Source organism: Marmota marmota, unplaced genomic scaffold (assembly GCF_001458135.2).
Source record: "Marmota marmota marmota unplaced genomic scaffold, marMar, whole genome shotgun sequence".
Lineage (NCBI taxonomy): Eukaryota > Metazoa > Chordata > Mammalia > Rodentia > Sciuridae > Marmota > Marmota marmota.
In genome coordinates, this window is record NW_026000068.1 from 13536664 (window position 1) to 13560099 (window position 23436).

The window sequence follows — 23436 nt, forward strand, 5'->3', positions numbered from 1 at the left end:
TCAACCTGGTCTAGCAATAGTGCCCAGACACACGGCAGTGTGCGGCCAAACTCCAGTTTAGATGTTTCTGTGAAGCAAAGTTTAGATTAAACCTCAACGCCCAACGGGAAGTTACACTCCATGTATGCATAATATGTCAAAGTACATTCTACTGTCAGGTACAACTAAAAAGAACAGTCACTTTAATTTTTAAAAATAAAAATTAAATCTCAACACTCAAATCAGTAGACTTTGAGTAAAGCAGATGGGTGGCCTCATCCAATTGGCTGAAGACCTTACAGGGAAACACTCAGATCCTCTGAGGAAGAAGGAATTCTAGCCCTGGACTCTCCTCAGATTTGAGATTTTAAAATCCATCCTTCCCTAGCTCTCCTGCCTGCTAGCCTGCCCTGAAGACTTCAGACATGTCAGCCACCACAACTGCAGGAACCAGTACCCCAAAATAAGTCCCTCTGAGAGAGAGAGAGAGAGATGTCTTATTGATTCTGTTTCTGTTTCTCTTGAGAAACTCTAATACACTATCCACGGGGATGGCTCCCTTCCATCACACATCACTTGCAAGCCTCTGGTGTGTGCACGTCCAGTTCTGCTAGCTAGGCTGCAAGGTGTTTGTGAGCAGCACTGTGTCTCCATCATCAATTCATCAATGTATTTCTAATATTGAACAGAGAACCTGCACCAGGGAACAAGTGCTCAATCGGGTTATTGAATGAAACTGCACTTTTCATGACAATGATCCTGATGCCAAGAGCTTGGGTTTGGCTCATGAACAGATCAGCATCAAAATCAGTTCATCAGTTAGGAATAACATAAAGGGAAAGGAAAGTGAATAAAACAACCCTTATCCGTTGTTTCCAATTACCAGGAGGCTGAATTTCCATGTGCCTTCATACAAAGTCACCTGAAGACCTGTCAGAGGCAATTCATTGTTAGAACTAATCAAGGAGGTCACCATAGTCAAGTTTCCAAAATGTAGGACTTATACATTTTCAAAATTAAAGTCAAGAATTATGTTTTGGAATAAGATATTCCTATAGAAAAAAAATATTTAAAAATTGATTTCTGATTATCCTCTCTTAATTCCAATGTCTGTTGAATTTTATTATCCATTTTAAAAGATGAAATTATGAATCTCAATACCATTCGTGAAAATCAGATTGAATCCTAGATTACAAATATCTGCAAACAATTTCAACAAAAATTTTTTTTAACAATTCCCATATTTTTAAAGGATTACTAGACGAAAACATCTTTGACAAGTCAATCTGAATTCTTACGTGAATAAAGAACCAACTGGTTTTGTTTTCTGATCAATAAAAAATATTTTTTAATGAGTGCCCAACACCAACAACTCAGTCCCATAGGAAAATTGATTTACAAGCACGTCAAATGGAGATATTATTTTACTTCCTGTTTTTACTGTTCTGCCTTGGGCTGTCAACGAAGAACTTAGGCGTTCCCCCCTGGGAGCAAGGAGGCGGAATAGCATGAGGCCTTGAGAGGCCATCCTTGAGAGCAGGAAACACTCAGGTTTGACCTGGTCTACTGCAATCAATACGGCATGGCATAGAGAACGGAAGCAGATGGCAGTGTATAGTTACATCAATATTTTTCTTTATTATATAATTTGCGTTAAATTCTGTTAAGAGACAAGCAGATTAAATTGACCATGAAAGATACCAAAAGAGAACACGATGGATCGGATCACAAATGGATTTTAATCAACACTATAGGACTTGTGGTAGAGGAATTATTTTTCTTTTAATGAAGTTATCTTGCTTCTTTCCATTCTAGGTTATATTGGAAAGTACAGTATGAGGCCTAGAGAACAGAAACAACCCACTATTTATGCTAAGCCCCAGGCCAATGTCATTCTAAATGGAGAAAAATTAAAAGCATTTCCCCTAGAAATGGGAAACAAGACAAGGATATTTGCTAAGAGTTACTTTGTGGTCTATTTTAAAGAAGGATTCTGTGTGCTTTCTTCTCAGTAGAGAAGAAAGTATATTCCATCATTGATGGATGAATAATCTACATGTATCTGTTAAGTCTAAATTACTGACTGTTAAGTCTAAATTACTATAGTTTCTTTGCTTAGTTTTTGTTTGGAGGATCTATCCATTGGTGAGAGGTGTATTAAAACCATCAGTATTATTTATTGTGTTGTAGTTTATTTTATTCTTGAAATTGAGAAGGGTTTATTTCATATACATAGATGCTCCATTGTTTGGATCATAAATATTTACAACTGTTATGTCTTGTTGATGAATACCTCCTTTAAGCAGTATGAAATGTCCTTCTTTGTCACTTCTGATTAACTTTGTCTTGAAGGCCCCTTTATCTAATATAAGGATAAAACTCTGGTTTTTTACACAATCCATGTGAGTGATATGTTGTTTTTTTTTTTTTTCCCCATCCTTTCACCTTGAATCTGTGGATGTCTTTGCCTATGAGGTGAGTCTCTTGGAGACAGTTTATTGTTGGGTCTTTTTTAAAAATCCAATCTGCCATTCTATGTCTTTTGATTGTTGAATTTAAATAATTTATGTTCAAGGTTATTATTGAGATATAATTTGTATTCTCAGTCATTTTGGTTTATTCTGGTTTTTAATTTGAATTAGTTTCTCTTTGATTGACTATTCTTTTAGTTTAGTTCTTCCCTTTGCTGGTTTTAACTCTTTTTTATCATTTCATCTTCATGGAATATTTTGATGACAATATTCTGTAGTGCAGGCTTTCTAATTATGAATTTTTAAAACATTTGTTAATCATGAAAGATTTTTATTTCATCTTCAAATCTGAAGCTTAATTCTGCTGGGTATAGTATTTCTGGCTGGTATCCATTTGCTTTCAGAGCTTGGTACATGTTATTCTAAATAACTTTGAGGGTCTGGGTTGAGAAATCAGCTGAGATCTGTATTGGTTTCCCCCTACGTAATCTGACATTATTCTCTTGCAACCTTTAAAAGTCTATCTTTATTCTGTATGTTAGGCATTTTTATAATAATGTGCTTTGGTGCGTGTCTGTTGTAATTTTGTACATTTAGGGTCCTGTAAGCCTCCTATATCTGATTTTCCACTTTATTCTTCAGGTTTGGGAAATTTTCTGACATTATTTCATTGAAAAGGTTGTACATTTCTTTGGTTTATACCTGTATGCCTTCATCTATCCCAATAAATCTTAAATTTGGTCTTTTCATGTTATCCCATATTTCTTGGAAGTTCTGTTCATGGTCTCTTAACATCGTCTCTTCATGGTCAACTTTATTTTCAAGATTATATGTTTTGTCTTCATTGCCTGAAACTCTGTCTTCCAAGTGTCCTAGTCTGTTGGTCTGAATTTTAAATTTGATTTGTTGATTTCTTTATTTTGAGGATTTCTGCTTGATTTATTTTCAGAATTTCTATATCTTTATTGAAATGATCTTTCACCTCTTGAATTTTGTCTCTAATATCACTCCTTACATTGTGCTTTACCTTGCAGATCAGTTTAACGATGTACATTCTAAACTCCTTCTCTTACACTTCTTTCACAGTAGTGTCAATGCATTCTATTATTGGAGCACCTTGGTTTGTTTAGGGTAAGTTGGTCTCTTGCTTTTTCATGTTGTTTGTATGTCTATCCACCTAGCAGTGTGGATTTGAAACAGTCCATTTCTAAACTGTAGACTTATAGTATACCTGAAGGATTTCAGTATCTCACCTTTAAGAGGGAAACAAATAATAACAGTACACAATGCAAACAACATATAGCCTTAAAACAAATAGCTCCTACTAAGACATCTACAGTTTTGTTGCAATAAACAGAAATGACGTGTTCAGTTATTGCTTACGATAAAAACAGTAAGTATGCAAAAGGGTTTATAATTTCAAACAAATTGATGGACAAAGAGAGAACAGAAGAGGATTCCCTCTTTCACTGCTTTTATTCAACGTTGTCTAGCCAGAGCAATTAGACAGAAGAAAGAAATTAAATGGATATGAATAGGAAAAGAAGAACTCAACTATCCCTATTTTCCAATGACATGATTCTATATTTAGAAGACTGAAAAATTTTCACCAAAAAACTTCTAGAACTCATAAATGAATTCAGCAAAGTAGCAGGGTATAAAATGTACACCCATAAATCAATTGCATTCCTATACATCAGTGATGAATATACCAAAGAGAAATTAGAAAAACTACTTCATTCACAGGAACCTCAAAAAAATAAAGTATTTTGGAATCAATCTAACAAAAGAGGTGAAAGATCTCTACAATGAAAATGATAAAACTCTAAAGAAAAAAATTGAAGAAGATCTTTGAAGATGGAAAGATCTCCCATGCTCTTGGATAAGCAGAATTAACATTGTCAAAACATCTATACTACCAAAAGCACTATATAGATTTAATACAATTCCTATTAAAATTCCAATGATATTCTTCATAGAAATATAAAAAGCAGTCATGAAATTCATTTGGAAAAATAATAGACCCAGAATAGCCAAAGCAATCCATAGCAGGAAAAGTGAAGGACACATCACAATACCAGACCTTAAATTAAACTACAAAGCTATAGTAACAAAAACAGCATAAATAGACACAATAAAATAGACACATAGACCAATGATACAGAATAGAAGACACAGAGACAAACCCTCACAAATACAGTCATCTCATACTGAACAAAGGCACCAAAAACATACATTGGAGTCAACAAATGGCACTGGAAAAACTGGAAATCCATATGTAGCAAAATGAAATTTTACCCCTATCTCTCACCATGCACAAAGCTCAATTCAAAGTGAACAAAGGACTTAGGCATTAGAACAGAGACCCTGCACCTAACAGAAGAAAAAATTGACCCAAGTCTACATCATGTCAGCTTAGGACCTGACATCCTTAACAAAACTCCTAAAGCTTATGAAGTAAAATCAAGAATGAATAAATGGGATGGAATCAAACTAAAAAGCTCTTCACAGCAAAGGAAACAATAATGTGAAGAAACAGACTATAGAATGGAGAAATGTTTGCCACCTGCATCTCAGATAGAGCACTAATTTCCAAGATATACAAAGAACTCAAAATAACACCAAAAAAAACCCAACAAATAACCCAATCAATAATCAATAAGTAGGCTAAGAAACTGAACAGATACTTAAGAGAAGAAGAAATACAATCAGTCAACAAATATATGAAAAATGTTAAACATCTCTAGCAATTAGAGAAATACAAATTAAAACTACACTGAGATTTTATCTCATTCTAGTCAAAATGTCAATTATCAAGAATTCAAGCAACAATAAATGTTGGTGAGCATGTGGGGATAAATGTTCACTCATACATTGCTGATGGGAGTGAAAATTGATACAACCACTCTGGAAAACAGTATGGAGACTCCTCAGAAAACTCGGAATGGAACCACCATTTAATCCAGTTATCCCACTCCTCAGTATATACCCAAAGGACTTAAAACCAGGATACTATAGTAACATGGCCACATCAATATTTATATCAGCTCAATTCACAATAGCTGCTGTGGAAACAACCAAGGTGCCTTTCAACAGATGAATAGATAAAGAAAATGTGGTATATACATAATGGAGTATTACTTAGTCATAAATAGGAGTGAAATTATGGCATTTGCAGATAAATGGAAGGAACTAGGGACTGTCATGTTAAGTGAAATAAGCCAATCCCCCAAAAACAATTCTCTAACATGCAAATGGCACTGGGAAAACTGGAAATTAATATGAAGCAAAATGAAATTATACCTCTATCTCTCACCATGCACAAAGGGGTGTGGTTAGGGAAGTATAGAAGGACTTTGGATTAGACAAAAGGGAATAAAGGGAAGGGAGAGGGAATGGGAATAAGAAAGATAGTAGAATGAATTGGACATTACTATCCTATATGCATATATGATTACATGACCAATGTAATTCTATATCATGTACAACCAGAAAAATGAGAAGTTAATACTCTGTATATGTATGTCAAAATACATTCTACTATCATGTATAACTAGTAAGAGCACATAAAAAACAAACCAAAAAAAGAATAACTTCACTCAATTAAAATATTAATAATAAAAATCAATGTATTCATGATATTTTTAAAACATATGAAGGCACCATCTTGTTACTGAAAATTAATAAATATGTAGATAGAAAAAAGAATTTCCCCTGCCTTTCCTATACAAACTATATTCAAAGCAGGCAAATAATTGATGGGGATAAATTCTTCTTTGCAGAAGAATTATGTCTAATTAATACAGAAGAAAGGACAGAAAAGAAAATTGCCATTTCAATCCTTAGTGAAACACTTGGCCTAGGCAACAATGATTGTCAGAGGATGCTAAGTCAGGTGAAATGTTTATAGATGGCTTGAAGAGGATATAATATTCTGATATCGCCTGATTGATTATTGGCATGACTCAAGTGGGGCAAACAGACGACTTCAGCTCATGTTTCCACAGGAAGAACATAGCACAGGAAACATGATGACCTAAAAATACTTGAACATTTTTTTTCTGTTTTTTTTTAATTTTATTTTTAACTGGTTTTATTTTTTAAATACATGACAGTGGAATGCATCACAATTCTTATTACACATATAGAACAATTTTTCATCCCTCTGTTTGTATATAAAGTATGTTCACATCAATTCATGTCTTTATACATGTACTTTGAATAATGATGTCTATCACATTCTATCATCCTTGCTAATCCCCTGCCCCCTCCCTTTCTCTCCCACCCCTCTTCTCTATCTAGAATTCATCTATTCCTCTCATGCTCTCCCTCCCTACTCCACTATGAGTCAGTGTTGAGGGCCACAACCAAGTCAAGATGGCACCTGGCATTTTGCCAGGAGGAGTGGTTTATGAACCAAAGCCAGCGAGCCATTAAGATGATGAGGATTCCTTAATGACTGACTGCTGTATCTGGATGATGTTAATTAAGTTAAGCTGTGTGTAATTAGTTGGGTATATATACCTCTGCTGTCCCGTAATAAAGCGGCTCCCGCTGTTTCAACCTTCACAAGTTGCTTGTCACATCCCGGTTATTTGCCCATCCAGACTGTGGCAAGTCAGCCTCCTTATATCAAAGATAACATTCAGCATTTGTTATTTGGGGATTGGCTAACTTCACTTAGCATTATCTTCTCCAATGCCATCCATTTACCTGCAAATGCCATGATTTTATTCTCTTCTAATGCTGAGTAAAATTCCATTGTGTATATATGCCACATTTTTTTAATCCATTCATCCACTGAAGGGCATCTAGGTTGGCTCCCTATTGTGAATTGTGCTGCTATAAACATTGATGTGGCTGTGTTCCTGTAGTTTACTGTTTTTAAGTCCTTTGGGTATAGTTTGAGGAAAGGGATAGCTGGGTCAAATGGTGTTTCCATTCCCAGATTTCCAAGGAATCTACATACTGCTTTCCATATTGGCTGCACCAATTTGCAGTCCCCACCAGCAATGTATGAGTGTGACTTTTTCCCCACATCTTCGCCTACACTTATTGTTATTTATCTTCATAATAGCTGCCATTCTGACTGGAGTGAAATGGTATCTTAGAGTAGTTTTGATTTGCATTTCTCTAATTGCTAGAGATAATGAACATTTTTACATATATTTGTTGATTGATTGAATATCCTCTTCTGAGAAGTGTCTGTTCATATCCTTGGCCCATCTATTGATTGGGTTATTCATTTTTTTGGTGTTTTGCTTTATGTACCCTAGAGATTAGTGCTGTATCCAATGTGTGGGTGGTAAAAATTTGCTCCCAAGATGTAGGTTCTCTATCCACCTCACAGATTGTTTCTTTTGCTGAGAAGAAACTTTTTAGTTTGAGTCCATCCCATTTATTGATTCTTGGTTTTAATTCTTGCTTTATAGGAGTCCTATTAAGGAAGTTGGGGCCTAATCCCACATAATGGGGATTAGGGCCTACTTTTTCTTCTGTCAGACACAGGGTCTCTGGTTGTATTCCTAAGTCCTTGATCCATTTTAAATTGAGTTTTGTGCATGGTGAGAGATAGGGATTTAATTTCATTTTGTTGCATGTTGATTTCCAGTTTTCCCAGTACATTTTGTTGAAGGTTTGGATTTTGATCCAAATCTTGGCACCCTTGTCTAATATAAGATAATTGTAATTTTGTGGGTTAGTCTCTTTGTCCTCTATTCTGTACCATTGGTCTACCAGTCTGTTTTGATGCCAATACCATGCTGGTTTTGTTACTATTGTTCTGTAGTATATTTTAAGTTCTGGTATAGTGATGCCACCTGCTTCGCTCTTCCTGCTAAGAATTGCTTTAACTATTCTGGGTCTCTTATTTTTCCAGATGAATTTCATGATTGCTTTTTCTATTTCTATGAGGAATGCTATTGGGATTTTGATCAGAATTGCATTAAATCTGTATAGTGCTTTTGGAAGTATGGTCATTTTGATAATAAAGCGCCCGGTATTATCTCCCTCTCTTGCCTGGAGATTTCCCAGTTCCTGGTCTCTCCCTCTCCCCTAGCTGTTCCCAGTTTAGGAAACTCTCACCCCAGGGCTCCCATGGGCAGCTCCCTGGTCACATTGCACACCTGTGTTGGGCAACTACTACTGTGTTGGGTTACCTCCGCTGGGGATGGGGAAAGGGTAGAAATCTGGTACCTGGCCGCCGGAGATCTGATCTAGGAACTTCCCCCAGCTAAATGGCAAGAATGTTGAATCAAGATGGTGGTGGTCTGCTTTCAGTGCCAGTGTCTGGTGAGGTGGAGGGAGCCTGGTGATGTGGGGGGAGCTGGGTGATGGTGTTATGCTATGAGTAGGTAGCAGCTGAGTGACCTGCATGAGAGTGGAGTGAAGTCTTGGCGGTCTGCAGATGTGTTAATAGGTGATTCTGCTAAGGTTATCCCTGGGTCTTGCGTGGACTGGAACTTCAGGCTTTGAGTCCTGCTCCAATGCCAGGCATCCTACTCGAAGGCTGAGGTCTGGGCCCCCTGTGGGGTCACAGCACTGTTGATTTCTGCTGAGAGCAGCTGGATAGGGGTCCTATAAGACTCGGAGATGTAGTATTCTGACTAGGTGAGATCACCAGGCGGTTCACTCCCTTCCTGCTGCCATGTTGGATCAAAATCCAAAACACTTGAACCTTAATCAAATCAAGGTGCACATCTAATCACCAGCTTATAGAAATAGAGACACCAGGGGAACAAGTTAAAAATATAACAAGAAGTGATCATGCAAATCTAGAACATAAGACCTAAAAGATACACATTTTGACTTCTCCAACAAATTCAATGCCATGACTGAGGAGAGAGGGATAATGTATGTTAACCAGTAGAGGTGCAACCACGTGATCAGTGGGCTTTATTGTTCTTAATTGAATTGGTTCATTCCAAAAGACCACTGGAGAAATTGGAATATGGATTGGATATTATAATAGACATTATTTTTATTTGCTGAGTAGGGTTATATCTTTTTGAAGTTTTATTGTTTAAATTCATGTAAAGTACCTACAAAGTAAATGACATGATGTCTGATATTTGCTTCAAATACTCTAGAAAATATGCATGTGGGAATAGGGGATGGGAGGGGGCCAAGGCAGAAATGGTAGATGAAATCAGAGGTGCAAACTGTTAGCTATTGGAGCTGAGCCATGGAAACATCAAGGTTCATTATATCATTCTATCTACATTTTTGTATAGATGTTTGGAAAATTCCATAGTAAAAACAATTAACCCCCAAAAAATTATGTTTAAGGGGAGAGTAAAATATGTAGAAATGAAATTCCACATATAAAAGGAATGAAATAAATAAATGTAAAAACATCTATCAGAAAATCCTACTCCATATGCTACCCGCTGATATTGAAATGGAATCACTCCAAATATTATCTGATTAGTTTTGAAATTGATGATTAATAAAAAGATTAATCACTTTCTACATTCTTCTGGCACCTCACACTGCCTCCAATTTAAGTAGGAACTATCAATCTAAGAAAAATTTAGTGAGTTAAAAGCTGTATGATATGCTCAGTGAACATGTCTTTCCTGCTGCAGAGAAATTATTTGGAGATGGAAAGAGGACATAAATTCTTCAGATCAATTTTCCACAATCCCTTTTAAAAAGAGGCTAGAGTGATGATGATTTGGCTTTTCAAAGATCTGATGCCATGGATCACAAAGAAAAAGCAAAATTAATTGTGAGTGAAGGAAGGAAACACTTCTAATGGCACTTCTTTTGTGGGGATATAGTTAAGCAGCCTAATAGAATTCAGAGGTTAAAAATAAGTCCATTCACTGTATGCCCACACACATTCCATATAATGACAGATGGACATCTAATTTTAAAAACATACTACATTTTAAAAATACTTCAGCAACATACACCTAAACAATGGATTAGAACTTGATTTAAAAATAATTTAAATACCAAAAGCTCATTGATGGAAAGGACGCTCGGTGGAGAAGCCTGCCCATAAGAAACAAAGGCCTTTCTTGTCAACCAGATGTTTTCCCCAGAATGAAACTACTAAATATTTCAACTTTCAGCTTGTGAAAGGAAAATTATTTATTCTTAATCACTGGTTTGTTTTTAACCCCAGAGTTACAACAATTGGGGAAAATAAAGGCATTTATAAGATGCTTATATCAATGCCCAGTCTTAGGTTAGGTTCCATCTGAGATGGATGGTCACATGCAAGAGCTTCTTCGGGGAGCACGCTCAGAAATATCATCTTGGGGCGTAGCAGACAGAGGGAGATGTGGAACTGTGATGAGATGACAAGAAACCTCGGCAACACCACAGGGAGACTACAGCAGAAGAGGCCTTTCAGTTCCTAATCTAGGCAAGGGGTCAGGCCTTTGTAGCCTCACATAAACTCACCTTAGGCCACCAGTGGAAATGGGCTGTCACCTTGGATTGGGTAGCCCCCTTTGGCCAAGAACCATTCCTGTGTAAGCCTCACTGATAAGTCTCTTTGCAGGACTCATCTGACTGCTTGGAGGTGGATGCTTTGGTTCTGAAGGGAAGATCTGAGGAGTGTACCTCCCCTACCATTACAATCCACCCTTCGAGATGCCCAAATCTAATGCCTTCATACAGCAAGTTCATGCCATCTAAGGATAGCTCCATGTGATTCTGGTGATCTCTTTTTTGGTGAAAACTTATAAGAGGAAGGTTATTTGGACAAATCACAGTCCTTGCAACTATATCTGGTATCATGAATATCCCTTTTTCTTAACCCCCTTTTGAGATTCCCACACACATTTAAACATCTCTGCTGCTCACTTGAGTGTAGTGACGCAGATTCTCATCTGGAGGGCCCTGAGCCATGAGTAACCATGGTTGTGGTGGTAATGGTCAAGATCAAGCCATGGGTCAATCGTAGCTACCATACTTGCTCATTTACCATCAGAATTTGGCAAGAAAGTACCAAGAACCAACCCAGAGAATCACCTGAATGGCTGCAGTTTCAACTGTGTTATTAACTATGGCCTTAAGTTTAATGGAACTCTCTCTGTGTTACTTAATAGGAACACTCTCGCTCTGGGGACCAGAACACAAGAGACTAAATGTGCAAGAACCAAGAAGCACAAACTCCCCAAATAGGTCATTAAGAGTAGTAGTGAGTGGTGCTAAACCTACCTCCAATTCTTATTTTATGGGGCCATCAATTTCATATATTGTGGATATAGGAGTAAATAACAGGCCTTGATTTAACATTACTCCATCCTTACAAGATCTCACCTCCAGTTTGGCACATTAGTTGTGTTGTCAAAAATCTCCAGAGGGCAGATGGCATCTGGGTGGTTATGTACATGATAAGAACAGTGGATCCCATAGCTATAGGAATATTGTAATTCTTCTTTTGAAAAGTGTCTAATTCATTTGCCCAGTTATTCATTAGGTTTTTTTTTTTTTGGTGTGAATTTTTTTGAGTTCTTTATGTATTGTTTTTCTTTTTTGGTGTAAATTTTTTTTGAGTTCTTTATGTAATCTAAATATCAATCCTCTGTCAGAGAATAGCTAGCAAAGATTTCTCCCATTCTGTAGGTTTTCTCTTTCAGGTTCCTAATTGTTTGCAATTGTTCCAAATTGTAGGACTTCCAGTTGCAAAGGGGTTAGATTGGTAAATTAAGTAGGTACATTTTGGGGACCACTGCTCTTGCAGTATTGAGTATGTTTAGATTGGCATGTTTCTCTGCCATTCCTCCTACAGATGATATTGGTTGTTACATATTTTCTTGTCATAAAAGGAACACTTGAGAGGCTTCAATGGGTTTCTCTACTACAGGGGTTCACTCTTAAAACTAAAGAACTAATGAGGGGATTGTGCCAACTACTACGGATGTCCATTGGAATTATATGTTCAGAAACTGAACAAATGATCACCAGATGGATCCGTGGAATCAAAGAACTCATTGTGAAATAGATTTGGGGTCTTAATTTCTTATTACCTGTATCTCACAAGCCTACACTTTAACAAAGGGCCATGATAAAGCATAAAAGTCCCTGAATATCAATGGAGTTTGACATTCTGAAGAATCTTGGTAGAATCTTAGGAATCATGGAATTCCCCTTTTCCCATGTACCTAAGTAAATGGCCATACATCCTTTTGGAGAAATTATTATCATAAACACTTGCTATGGTATAGCAAGATCCTTCCTCAGACCAGTTCCTCATTCATCAAGCAGGTTCTGGGTGAAGGACTGGCTCAACTCTGGAAATCGGCCATGACCTTTCACTGGTGCATAAGCATTACCCTTGCCATCGGTCCCTCTACCTTGCTCCTAAGAGCACCATGTTCTAGTACAATAGTCCCTCATTATCTATGGTCTCACTTTCTGTGGTTTCAGTTATCCATGGTCACCTGTAGTCTAAAATAATAAATAGAAAATTTCAGAAATAAACAATTAATGAGTTTTAAATTATACAACATTCTGAATAGCATGATAAAATCACACCATTCTGTTCTGTCCCACCTGGGACATAAATTACCCCTTAGTCCAAGGTATCCGTGCTGTATGTGCTATCTGCTGGTTAGTTACTTAGTAGCCATCTTAGTTATCCAATCAACCATTGTGGTACTGCAGTACTTGTGTTCAAGTAACCCTTACACAGTACCAAATGCTACAACACAGTACATATATCATTCACCTCACCTCATCTCATCACACAAGCATTTTATCATCTCACATCATCACAAAAGGGGTGAGTTGAGTAAAAAGGATATTTTAAGAGAGAGAGAGAGAGAGAGAGAGAGAGAGAGAGGCCATATTTACCTTTTATTACAGACTGTTGTTAAAATTCTTCTATTTTGTTGTTAGTTATTGCTATTAATCTCTTTTAAGTTTTATCACGGTATATAGATGTACAGGAAAAACATAGTGTATATAGAGTTCAGTACTATCCATGTTTTCAGTCATCTACAAGGGATCTTGGAATGTATCCACCATGGATAAAGGGTAACTACTGGAATCCCCGACATAGCTCTCTATGAGTGAGGTCCCCTAGCTGTCACTTCGAACTTGGCACTCATTATAATAATTGTATGGTTCTTGCTTCTGGCACCTAAGTTCTACCAGCTGGCCTCAATAAACCTCGGCTCTTACTATCCCCATAGTTTTTCAGGAGTGCGGTTTTATAACAGCATCATCGATAGCATCAGCCCTGCCCCACAAGGGATAGTCACCGTTGAGTTGCTCAGTGTTCCAGTGCCCCTCTTACCAGCTCATTCCTTACAGCTTTGATAAATGCTCTGTCTTCCGGTTTCCCCTAAAAATCCCATGACCTTGTTTCTTGCCTATTACAAAGAACATTAACTCCAGCATGGCCTCTTCTCTGAGCCTTTTGATCTCTTTGGTCACTGTCTGCTGAGGCATTTCTCACATATCTCCTTCACTTTATTTGAGCATCGCTTTCCTAAAAAAGAAAAGTCAGTCGAGATACTCCAGGAGTCCATGAAGCAGGGTACTGAGTCCGCTATCTCAGAAGAGTGCTCCAGGCAGACACACTCCAGCATCCAATTGTATACTCCATCCAGACTGTTATAGTTTGCATCTGAAATGTCCCCCAAATGTTCACAAGTTGAAGGCCCAAACCTTCAAAGTAGCAATGTTCAGAGGTGGGGTTTTTGAGAAGTGATTAGATTACAAGGATTCTGATTTGATCCATGTATTAAGATATTGATGGGTTCATATGTGAATTGATGACTCGGAGGTGATGGAAACTGTAGGAGGGGCCTCATAATTCGAGGAAGCACATCACTGGGGTGGGCCCTGGAAAGGATGTATCTTGTCCCTTGGCCTCCCCCCAACCCTCTGTTTCCCAGCTCCCATGAAGCGAGCACGTCTGCCCCACTGCATGTGGCCCACCATGATGTTCTACTTCACCACAGCCCACAACAGCGTGGCCAAGTGACTACGGACTGAAACCTCTGACACCACACAACAGGGTAATATTTCCTCCTCTTGTTAATTTTCTCAGATACTTTGTCACAGCAGCAGAAAGTTAACTCACAGGCCCTTCGGCATTCAATCCTGTATACATTCTTCCACTCCTGCTAGGATTTGTGGACTAAGTCTTCAGCTTCGGTGTAAATTCCCTTTCTTTCCCAACCAGAATCAGCACTATTCCTGTCAGGTTTTACTGTGACTTGATCTAGTTCATTGGTCTGCAAATGTGTCCTATAAAGAGCCAGCCAGTTAGGTTCAGGTTTTGTGCACCACATGGACTCCACTGCAATTACTCAATTCTTCCAAAGTAGCATGATGGCAGGCAGAGATAATGTGTTGTCGAATGTTGTGGTGTTAGTATTCCAATAAAACTTTATTTCCAAAAACAGACTGCCGGCTGAATGGCTTGGAGGTTACAATGGCTGATCCTTGTTCTACTTACTGGTGTAATATCCAGGACTGGAGTCAGGGTAGATCCTGAGTTGGGAACAAGCGGCTTCTTGCAAGACAAAGCCCTCTGTGTTGTCTTAGAGCAAAACAGCAGCATTAGCTTTAATAGGGAAGAGTGAGCCAGAGGGTTCAGGACAGTCTGGAGATTCAAGGTTTGTGGAGCTTGGTCACAACTGTCCTCCGTCCAAGTCTCAGAATCTTATTCCTTCCCAACTGGGGATCTGACCTTGGCATAGCTTGGCATAGCAGACTCGTTATGGACTGAAACCTCTGACACCACACAACATAGAGGGAAATTCAGTCCTCTATGCAGCTCCACTGGCTTTAGGATCCAGCCCTCAGTTTGATTCTGGCCTTTTTTCGGCCTCTGGCTTCAGGAGAGCAGAGTCTTGTTATAAACACCACAGGCCCTCTGGCTTTCACACTTAGCCCTGAGTTGGTGATTAATCATTGCAGCCTCTCATTAACTTTATCAAATTAATTTTATAACACTAGCAACAGCCATCCAATTCCATTGTATTCTAATTACCGCTTCCCCTGAACCTGTCCACTACTTCACTTACTGAGTGGCTTTCCTCCCAGTTGATTCTGCACAACAAAATTGTGGCATAAGCCGAAGTTCAGCCGACTGGGTTCAGTACTCCACTGCCAGGGGGCTCAGGAAAGTGGACAAGGCTGCGGAGGGAAGGCAGGGGTCTGGCAGGGGGGAGCCAGGCTCCAGGCCCAGGGACACTGCCAGGTGTCAGGGTTCCGGGTGCAGGACCAAGGGCCCAGGGAGAGCAAGGGGACCAGGTGAGAAGCAGCCCTGTGTTTCCCATAAGGAGCCCTGGCCCAGGTGAGAATCCAGAACCAGGGACCCAGAAATGGGGCCTGGAAAGGGAAGGGGGCCAGGAGGAGGGCCACGGGAATGCACTGCTGGGGGTCGCAGTGGGTAAGGAAAGGGGCCAGAGAGCCAGGACCCAGGCCAGGAGCCCAGGCAAGGGACCAACCCGACTTCTCTTCCTAGGAAGAGAGACCCAAGGAGCAGGAAACCCGTGGGCGCCAGGGGAAAGCACGAGGGGAAGGGGAGAAAGGGGCTGCGCCAGGAGCAAGAGACAGAGGGAGGCGCAGGGGGCACCTAGGGGAACACACTAGGGGGCCCAAGCAAGGGGCCCCTAGGTCAGACCCAACAGGAAGCAACGCCACGCTACGCCCCAGGACAGGAGGAACACAGTCAGGGGCTCAGGCCAGCAGCCTGGCCTGGAGACTGGAACTCAAAGGCTCAGGGTTAGGGAGGGCTGATTTGAGGTAGTAAGTAGTAACAGCATGCAAGGCCAAGAGGGAGGGGGAGGGAAGGGAGGGGATCACTTAGGGCTGGGTCTGCACAAGTCCCATGTCCACTGCCAAGTGTCAAGGTTCTGACAACTAAGGGGACCCAGGGCAGGGGCAGGGCTGTGTTTCCCCTAGAAAGCATTTAGGGCACAGAGGCTAGCCAATCCACTCCTGTGTCCCGGGTGAGTAGATCCTCAGAGAGGGGCCTGGACCCAAGGAGGGACAAAGGATGTCACTGTGAGGGGGTTCCTGGCATGCGGACTTGGGGAGGGTTGGAGGGGAGTCAGGACCCATTCGAGGAGTTCAAGTTAGGGAGAATCAGGGGAACGGAGGGTCTGGGCAGAGCCAGGATACCACAGCACAAGGGGAACAGAGAAGAGGCACAGGAGGGGGCCAGGAAAGGGGGCCTGGAAATCCAGAGACAGGGACAGGGTCCTCCAGAAGGTCAGCTAGTGGCTCAGGCAAGGAGCCAGGTGCAGGAGTGGAGAGCCAACTGCTGGGGCTGGTGCATGTAAAGGGACAGGGCTGGGGAGGGGAGGGAGGGGAGAAAGGGAGCGGGTGGCGCAGGAGGAGGAAGGCTGGAGGCCCAGGACCACTGCAGGGTGTCAGGGTTCAGGGCTGAGAGAGGCCAAAAGGCCCAGGCAAGGGGCAGAGCTCCTTTTTCCCAAGGGAGACCGCAGGGCCAAATGCCCAGTTCCAGTCCCCTGGCCCAGTGAGCATCCTGGGAAAGGGATTTGGAAAAGGTGCCCGGCAGGAACAGGGACAACAGGAGGGCCGAAGGAGGGCACAGCGTGAAGGGGCAGAGGAAGGGTGTTGGTGAGGTACAGCCCAGGACTCCAGAAGGGAACCCAGGCTGGGACCTAGAGAAGAGCCCAGGCCAGGGGAGAGCAGGGAAGTGCGGGGCCGAACAGGTAGGTGGCACTAGGGTACTGAGGTGCAGGGAAGCCAAGGGGAGCGGGGAAGCGGCTCCAGCAAGGGGGTGCACGCAGTCCAAGCCCAGGGCAGCACGGAGCAAGAAGGGCCCCCAGAGGCTCAAGAGAGGAGCCAGGCCGGGGAGTGGAGAGTCAAGGGCCAGGGCTTGGGCAGGGGGCTCAGGACAGATGTCAGGGTTCCTGGTGCAGGACCAAGCACCCAGGGAGAGCAAGGGGCCCAGGCCAGGAGCAGGGCTTTGTTTCCCATCAGAAGCTCTGGCCCACATGAGAATCAAGGGCCAGGGACAAGGCCAAGGGGGCCTGGCAAGGGACGGAGGCCAGGAGGAGTGCGATGGGAGGGCATGGTGGGGGGTCACGGTGGGTGCAGAGAGGGGAAAGAGCCAGGACCCAACCAAGGAGTCCAGACAAGGGACTGACCCCACCAAAAGATATTAGGGACCCAATGAGCAGGAGGCCTGAGCTCCAGGAAAAAGCACCAGGGGAAGGAGACCAAGCGGTGGTCGCTAAGATGGGGAGAGAGAGGGCGGCACAAAGGGCACAGAGGGGAGCGGGCTAGGGGGCCAAAGCAAGGGGCCCACAGGTCAGACAGGAAGAGACACCTCTCAAAGTAACCAGACACAAGGAATGCAGTAAGGGGCTCATCCGGCAGCCAGGCCTGGGGGCTGTGGGGAAAAGGGTCAGGGTGAGGGAGGGCTGGGAGGCTTCGGGCAGCTGGCAAGGCTAGAGGGCAGGGGAGGAAAGGCAAGGGATCGCCCAGGGCAAGGTCATCGCTAGGCCCACATCCACTGCCAGGTGTCAAGGTTGGGCTGCGAAGGGGGCCCAGGTGAGGAACAGGGCTGTGTTTCTCATAGGGAGCCTTCAGGACCCAGAGGCCAGCCAATTGCTCTCCTCTGCCCCAGGTGAGTAGATCCTCAGAGAGAGACGAGGACCAAAGAGAAACAAAGAAGGGCCTTGTGAGGGGTCCCTTTGTTCCAGGATGGTCAGTGGGGAGCCAGCACCCATTGGAGGAGCCCAGGATAGAGAGAACCATGGGGAGAGGAGGGGCTGGGCAGTGCCAAAATACCCAGTACAAGGGGAACAGAGGGGAGGTCCAGGAGGGGGCCAAAAAAGGGGCTTGAAATCAAGGCACAGGACAGCGTCCGGGGACTCCAGCAAGGAGACAGACCCAAGAATGGAGAGCAAAGTGCCAGGACCCGGTCTTGGGTCCCATGAAAACAGACAGGGTGGGGGAGGGGTTATAAAGGGGAGGAAGGGGAGTGGGTGGCGCGGGAGAGGAGAGCTCAAGGCCAGGTTTTACTGCAGGGTGTCAGGATTGAGGAGCAGGGCCCAGGCCGAGGGAAGCCAAAGGGCTCAGGCAAGGGGCACGGGTACCTTTTCCCAAATGGAGCCCACAAGGCCAAATACCCATTTCCAATCCCCTGGCCCTGGTGAGCAAAGTGGGCCTGGCAAGGGACTGGGGCCAGGTGGAGTGCCATGAAAGGGCACGGCTGGTGGTTGCGGTGGGTGTGGAGAGGAGCAAGTACCAGGACCCGGTCAAGGAGCCCATGCGAGGCACCTAGGTGACCCAAAGATACTAGGGACTCAATGAACAGGAGGCCTGTGCTCCGGGGGAAAGAGCTAGGGGAAGGAGCGTAAGGGGCAGAGCTAGGATGTGGAGACAGTGGGCAGCACAAAGGGCATCGGGGGAGCACTCTAGGGGGCCAAAGCAAGGGCTCCCCCAGGTCAAACCCCACATGAAGAGACAGCACGAGAAGCCACAGGATGCAAGGAACGCGGTCAGGGGCTCAGGCCAGCAGCCAGGCCCAGGGACTGCAGAGTAAAGGGTCAGGGTGAGGGGGGCTAGGTTGGGGTAGGGGCACCTTGCAAGGCGAGAGGGCAGGGGAGGGGATTGCGCAAGCAAAGTTCGGTGCCAGGCCCATGTTCACTGCCAGGTGTCAGGGTTTCAGGCAGCCAAGGGGCCCCAGGCGAAGGGCAGGGCTGTTTCCCATAGGGAGCCTTCAGGGCACAGAGGCCAGCCAATTTCATTCAATGCCCCAGGTGATTACATCCTCAGAAACGGACCAGTACCAAAGGAGGGCCAAAGGAAGACACTTTATGGGGATACCTGCGGGGGTGGGGATGGCTGTGTGGGTGGGGAGCCAGGACCCATGGAAGGGGCCCAGGCTAGGGAGAAGCGGGTGGGGGGGAGATTCCGGGTAGTTCCAGGATACCATAGCACAAGGGCAACAGAGGGGAGCCATAGGAAGGGGCGCAAGCAAGAGTCCTGAAATCAAGGGTCAGGGACAGAGAGAGGGACAGGGTCCTCGAGAAGGGCGGCTGGGGGCTCAAGCAAGGAGACAGGCCCAGGAATGGAGAGCCTAGTGCCAGGGCCTGGGTAGGGCTGGGGAGGGGAGGGAGGGGAGAGAGGGGAGCGGGTGGCACAGGGGGAAGACGGCTCAAGGCCCAGTCCACTGCAGGGCGTCAGGTTTGGAGAACAGGATCCAGGCAGAGGGAGGCCAAAGGGCCCAGGCAAGGGGCAGAGTACATTTTCCTCTTTATTTTGGTGTCTTACCAGATCTTGCATCTTTTTAGTGCTCATGTGAGTGCTCTGGTGCATTCTTAGTAACAGCTTTCTCCCATTCTTTCGGGCAGTATGATTTTTGTCTTCTGCTGCCCGGTACCACCCCTGCCCCAAGGGGCAGTGGGACATGGGTAATTTATGAATCCAGTCCAGGTCTTCTTTAGTATATTGGGGATGGTCTGGTAGCTGTCTGGGTCCTGGGTCTGGAAGGTTGGTTACTAAGACAGGATCCCACGAAGGGCAACTTCCCGGGCCGTCTTGTCAGCCAGGTTATTACCTCTGGCTACAGGTTCTTTGGACTTCTGATGCCCTGTACAGTGGACAATGGCTAGTTTCTTTGGCAGCCACAGGGCAGCAATTAGGGCTAATATTTCTTCTTTGTTTTTAATAGCCTTCCCTTCTGCGGTCAGGAGCCCCCTTTCCTTACAGATGGCTCCTTGTATGTGGGCCGTGGCAAATGCAGAGCGGCTGTCAGTATACACTGTCAGTTTCTTGTCCTTACCCCGTGTTAATGCTTGGGTCAGTGCCACCAACTCGGCTCACTGGGCGGAAGTCCCAGCTGGCAGGGGCTCAGTTACTACCTCTGCACTCGCATACCTCTGACCATTTTGGATAAAGCTGCTTCCATCTGTGAACCACAAGAGGTCAGCGTCGGGTAAAGGCTGATCCTTATTTGAATCAAATGTATGAAATATGATATGTCAAGAGCTATGTAATGTTTTGAACAACTAATAATAATAATAAAAAAAAAGGTCCTCTTGAATGCCTTGAACCTGAGCCAAAATTCCTGCACAATTATGCAGAGTTGCCTCCAGGTCAGGGTCTGGTTTCAGGGTCGCAGGGTTGAGTGCTGAGGGTTATCTGGAAGTTGATTCTGAGGGGGTTAAGTAGCAAACCCTGGTAGTAAGTCTGATGTTGCTGAGCCATCGATCCTGTAATTGCCTCAGTATCCCTGCGTGGGGTGTAGTGATATACAGTTCTCATTCCATGGTCAGCTTATCTGCATCTTTCACCATTAGGGCAACGGCTGCAATCATCCTCAGACAAGGATCTAGTCTCTTTGACAAGTATGCCACTGGCTTCTTCCATGGGCTGAGATACTGAGTCAGGACTCCCTTGGCAACTCCCTTGTGTTCGTCAATGTACAGGTAAAAAGGTTTAGTAACATTAGGGAGTCCAAGGCAGGGGCTGACAGCAAGGCAGTCTTAATTTGGTTAAAAGAATGATCCATTTTCTCAGTCCACCAAAACTGTTGTCCTTCCCTAGTGGCTTCATAGAGGGGCTTGGCAAGCTCAGCGAAGCTAGGGATCCACAATGTACAGAAACCTGCCGACCCCGGACATTCCCTCACCTGACGCGAGGTCTGGGGCCTTGGAATTCTTAGCACAGTCTCTTTTCTAGCTTGTGTGAGCCACCGTTGTCCCTCCTTTAGCAAGTAGCCCAGGTAAGTTACCTCTGGCTTACAGATTTGGGCCTTTTTAGCTGAAGCACAATAGCCCCTGCCTCCCAGGGCTCTGAGTAAGTCCTTAGTTCCCTGCATGCATTCCGTTCTAGTCCTGGTGGCAATCAGCAAGTCATCAACATACTGCAAAAGGGTTAAGTTAGGGTGCTGTGTTCTGAACTCACCCAAGTCCTCATGTAGCGCCTCATTGAAGATGGTTGGAGAGTTCTTGAATCCTTGGGGGAGTCTGGTCCAGGTTAATTGTCCACTGATGCCTCTCTCAACATCCGTCCACTCAAAAGCAAACAATTTCTAGATTTTTGGCACCAGGGGCAGGCTGAAGAAAGCATCCTTCAAGTCCAGGACCATATACCACTGCTGGTCTGGTGGTAGTGCACTCAGGAGGGTGTATGGGTTGGGGACAGTTGGGTGGATGTCCATCACCCTCTTGTTACTTCCCTCAGGTCTTGTACTGGCTGATAGTCATCTGACTGGGGCTTGCGGACTGGCAGCAAAGGACAGGCCAACTGGCAGGGTATCAAAACCCCCAATTCCAACAGTCGCTGGATGTGGGGTGTTATCCCCACTCTGGCTTCCATGGACATGAGGTACTGTCGAACCCTGACTGGGTCTGCCCCAGGTTTTAACTCAATGAAGATTGCAGGCCTATGCTCTGCCAGTCCCATCCCCCCATCCCCCTCCTTCTCTGCCCAAGCCTCAGGGTAGGATTGCAGCCAGTAATCTATGTTCTCATCAATGGGTGTTGGCTGCTGATGAAGCCGGTATTCATCCTCCAGGGCAAGAGTTAATACCTGGATGGGGCGTCCTAGAGAGTCTGAAACTGAGATGCCCTCAGGTTGGAAGTGAATCTGAGCCCCAATTTTGTTAAGCAAGTCTCTTCCCAATAAGGGGTAAGGGCATTCTGGAATCACCATGAATGAGTGGGATACCTGGCCCATGCCTAGGTCCACTGTCCTTCCAGTAGTCCATGAATATTGGCTCATTCCAGTAGCTCCCTGTACCCAGGATGTCTTTCCTGATAACTTTCCTTGGGGTTTCAATAAGACTGAATGCTGAGCTCCAGTGTCCTCCAGAAAGTCTATCAGAGTCCCTCCACCTTAAGAGTTACCCTGGGTTCCAGGAGGGGAGCCGAACCCTGTCCCCCTAGTCACTATCGGGGTTGTTCATAGTTAGGACTGGGTGAGGGTGTCTCCCTTCTCCTTGGCTCCTAGGCTTTTTGGGACAGTCCTTGAGCCAGTGCCCTATTTCCTTGCAAATGGCACACTGGTTCTTTTGCAGATCCCGCCTCCCTCTAGCAGGGCTCCTCTTCCCTCTGGCGGTCCTCTGTTAAGGGTGTTGCTGCTGCTTATTGCTGTTAGCAGGACTCAGGTCATCTCTCCGGTCGCCTTCACTTGTCTGTCTTCTAGAGAGTCCCGGTTGTTGTACACTTTTTGGGCTATGGCTAGCAAGTCCTGCAAAGTTTTCCCTTCCAAATCGTCCAGCTTCTGTAACTTTCTTCTAATGTCTGGTGCTGACTAGTTTACAAAGGCCATTCCTACTGCCGCTAGGTTTTCTTCCGTTCCTGGATTGAGGGGGGTGTACTGTCTAAAGGCCTCCAGTAACCTCTCTAAATATCAGGCTGGAGATTCCTCCTTACCCTGATGAACTCTATACCTGGGCCAAATTGGTAGGTTTTCGAGCTGCCTCTCGGAGACCTCCCATTAGAGTCTGGCGGTAGACCCGGAGCCTCTCTCTATCTTCAGCCATATTGTAGTCCCATTGGTCCTGGTCTGGTGGCTCTGGGGAAAGGTGGTGTTCATTATATCTGGATTGGTTGTGGGCCGCCCATCACCTCCGGGGACCAGTTTCAAGCTTCCATCTTGATGTGCTCCCTCTCCTCCATTGTGAAGAGAGTGCGGAGCAAGTGAGGACAGTCATCCGAGGTGGGCTGGTGGGTAAGAGAATGCTGTCCAAGAGAGAGATTAAGTCTGGTGGGTTCTCTGGGAACCTAGCAATCTGGTTTCCAGTTATACAAATCACTAGAGGCAAAGGGCCAGTAGTGAAGGGCTGAATCCCTGCCTCCTCTGGGGTCCTGCCACCTGGAGAGGCAAAACCCTGGAGTCTATCTGCCCCTCTGGCACCAGGGCATGAGTCCGCCCAGTGCAGCCGAGGGTTCCAGACGCCAGTCCCTCAGCTGCTGCTGGTATCTCCTCCACCATCTACACTGCTGTCAGGGGCAGGGGTAGGAATGGGATGAGGATCAGGAACAAAAAGTTTGTTAGAAATGGGACAGGGTGGCTGGTATGG

At 44.3% G+C, this 23436-nt stretch overlaps 1 protein-coding gene across 1 annotated transcript in view; it reads right to left on the bottom strand.

Annotated features, from left to right (window-relative positions):
• Positions 1-22896, bottom strand: part of LOC107146322 — a 70639-nt gene extending 47743 nt beyond the window's left edge. The window contains 4 exon segments of the mRNA XM_015490402.1: positions 19680-19793; positions 21040-21584; positions 21587-22202; positions 22804-22896. Of these exon segments, the coding sequence (XP_015345888.1) occupies positions 19680-19793; positions 21040-21584; positions 21587-22202; positions 22804-22896 (1368 nt within the window).
• Positions 22897-23436: the final 540 nt, after the last annotated feature.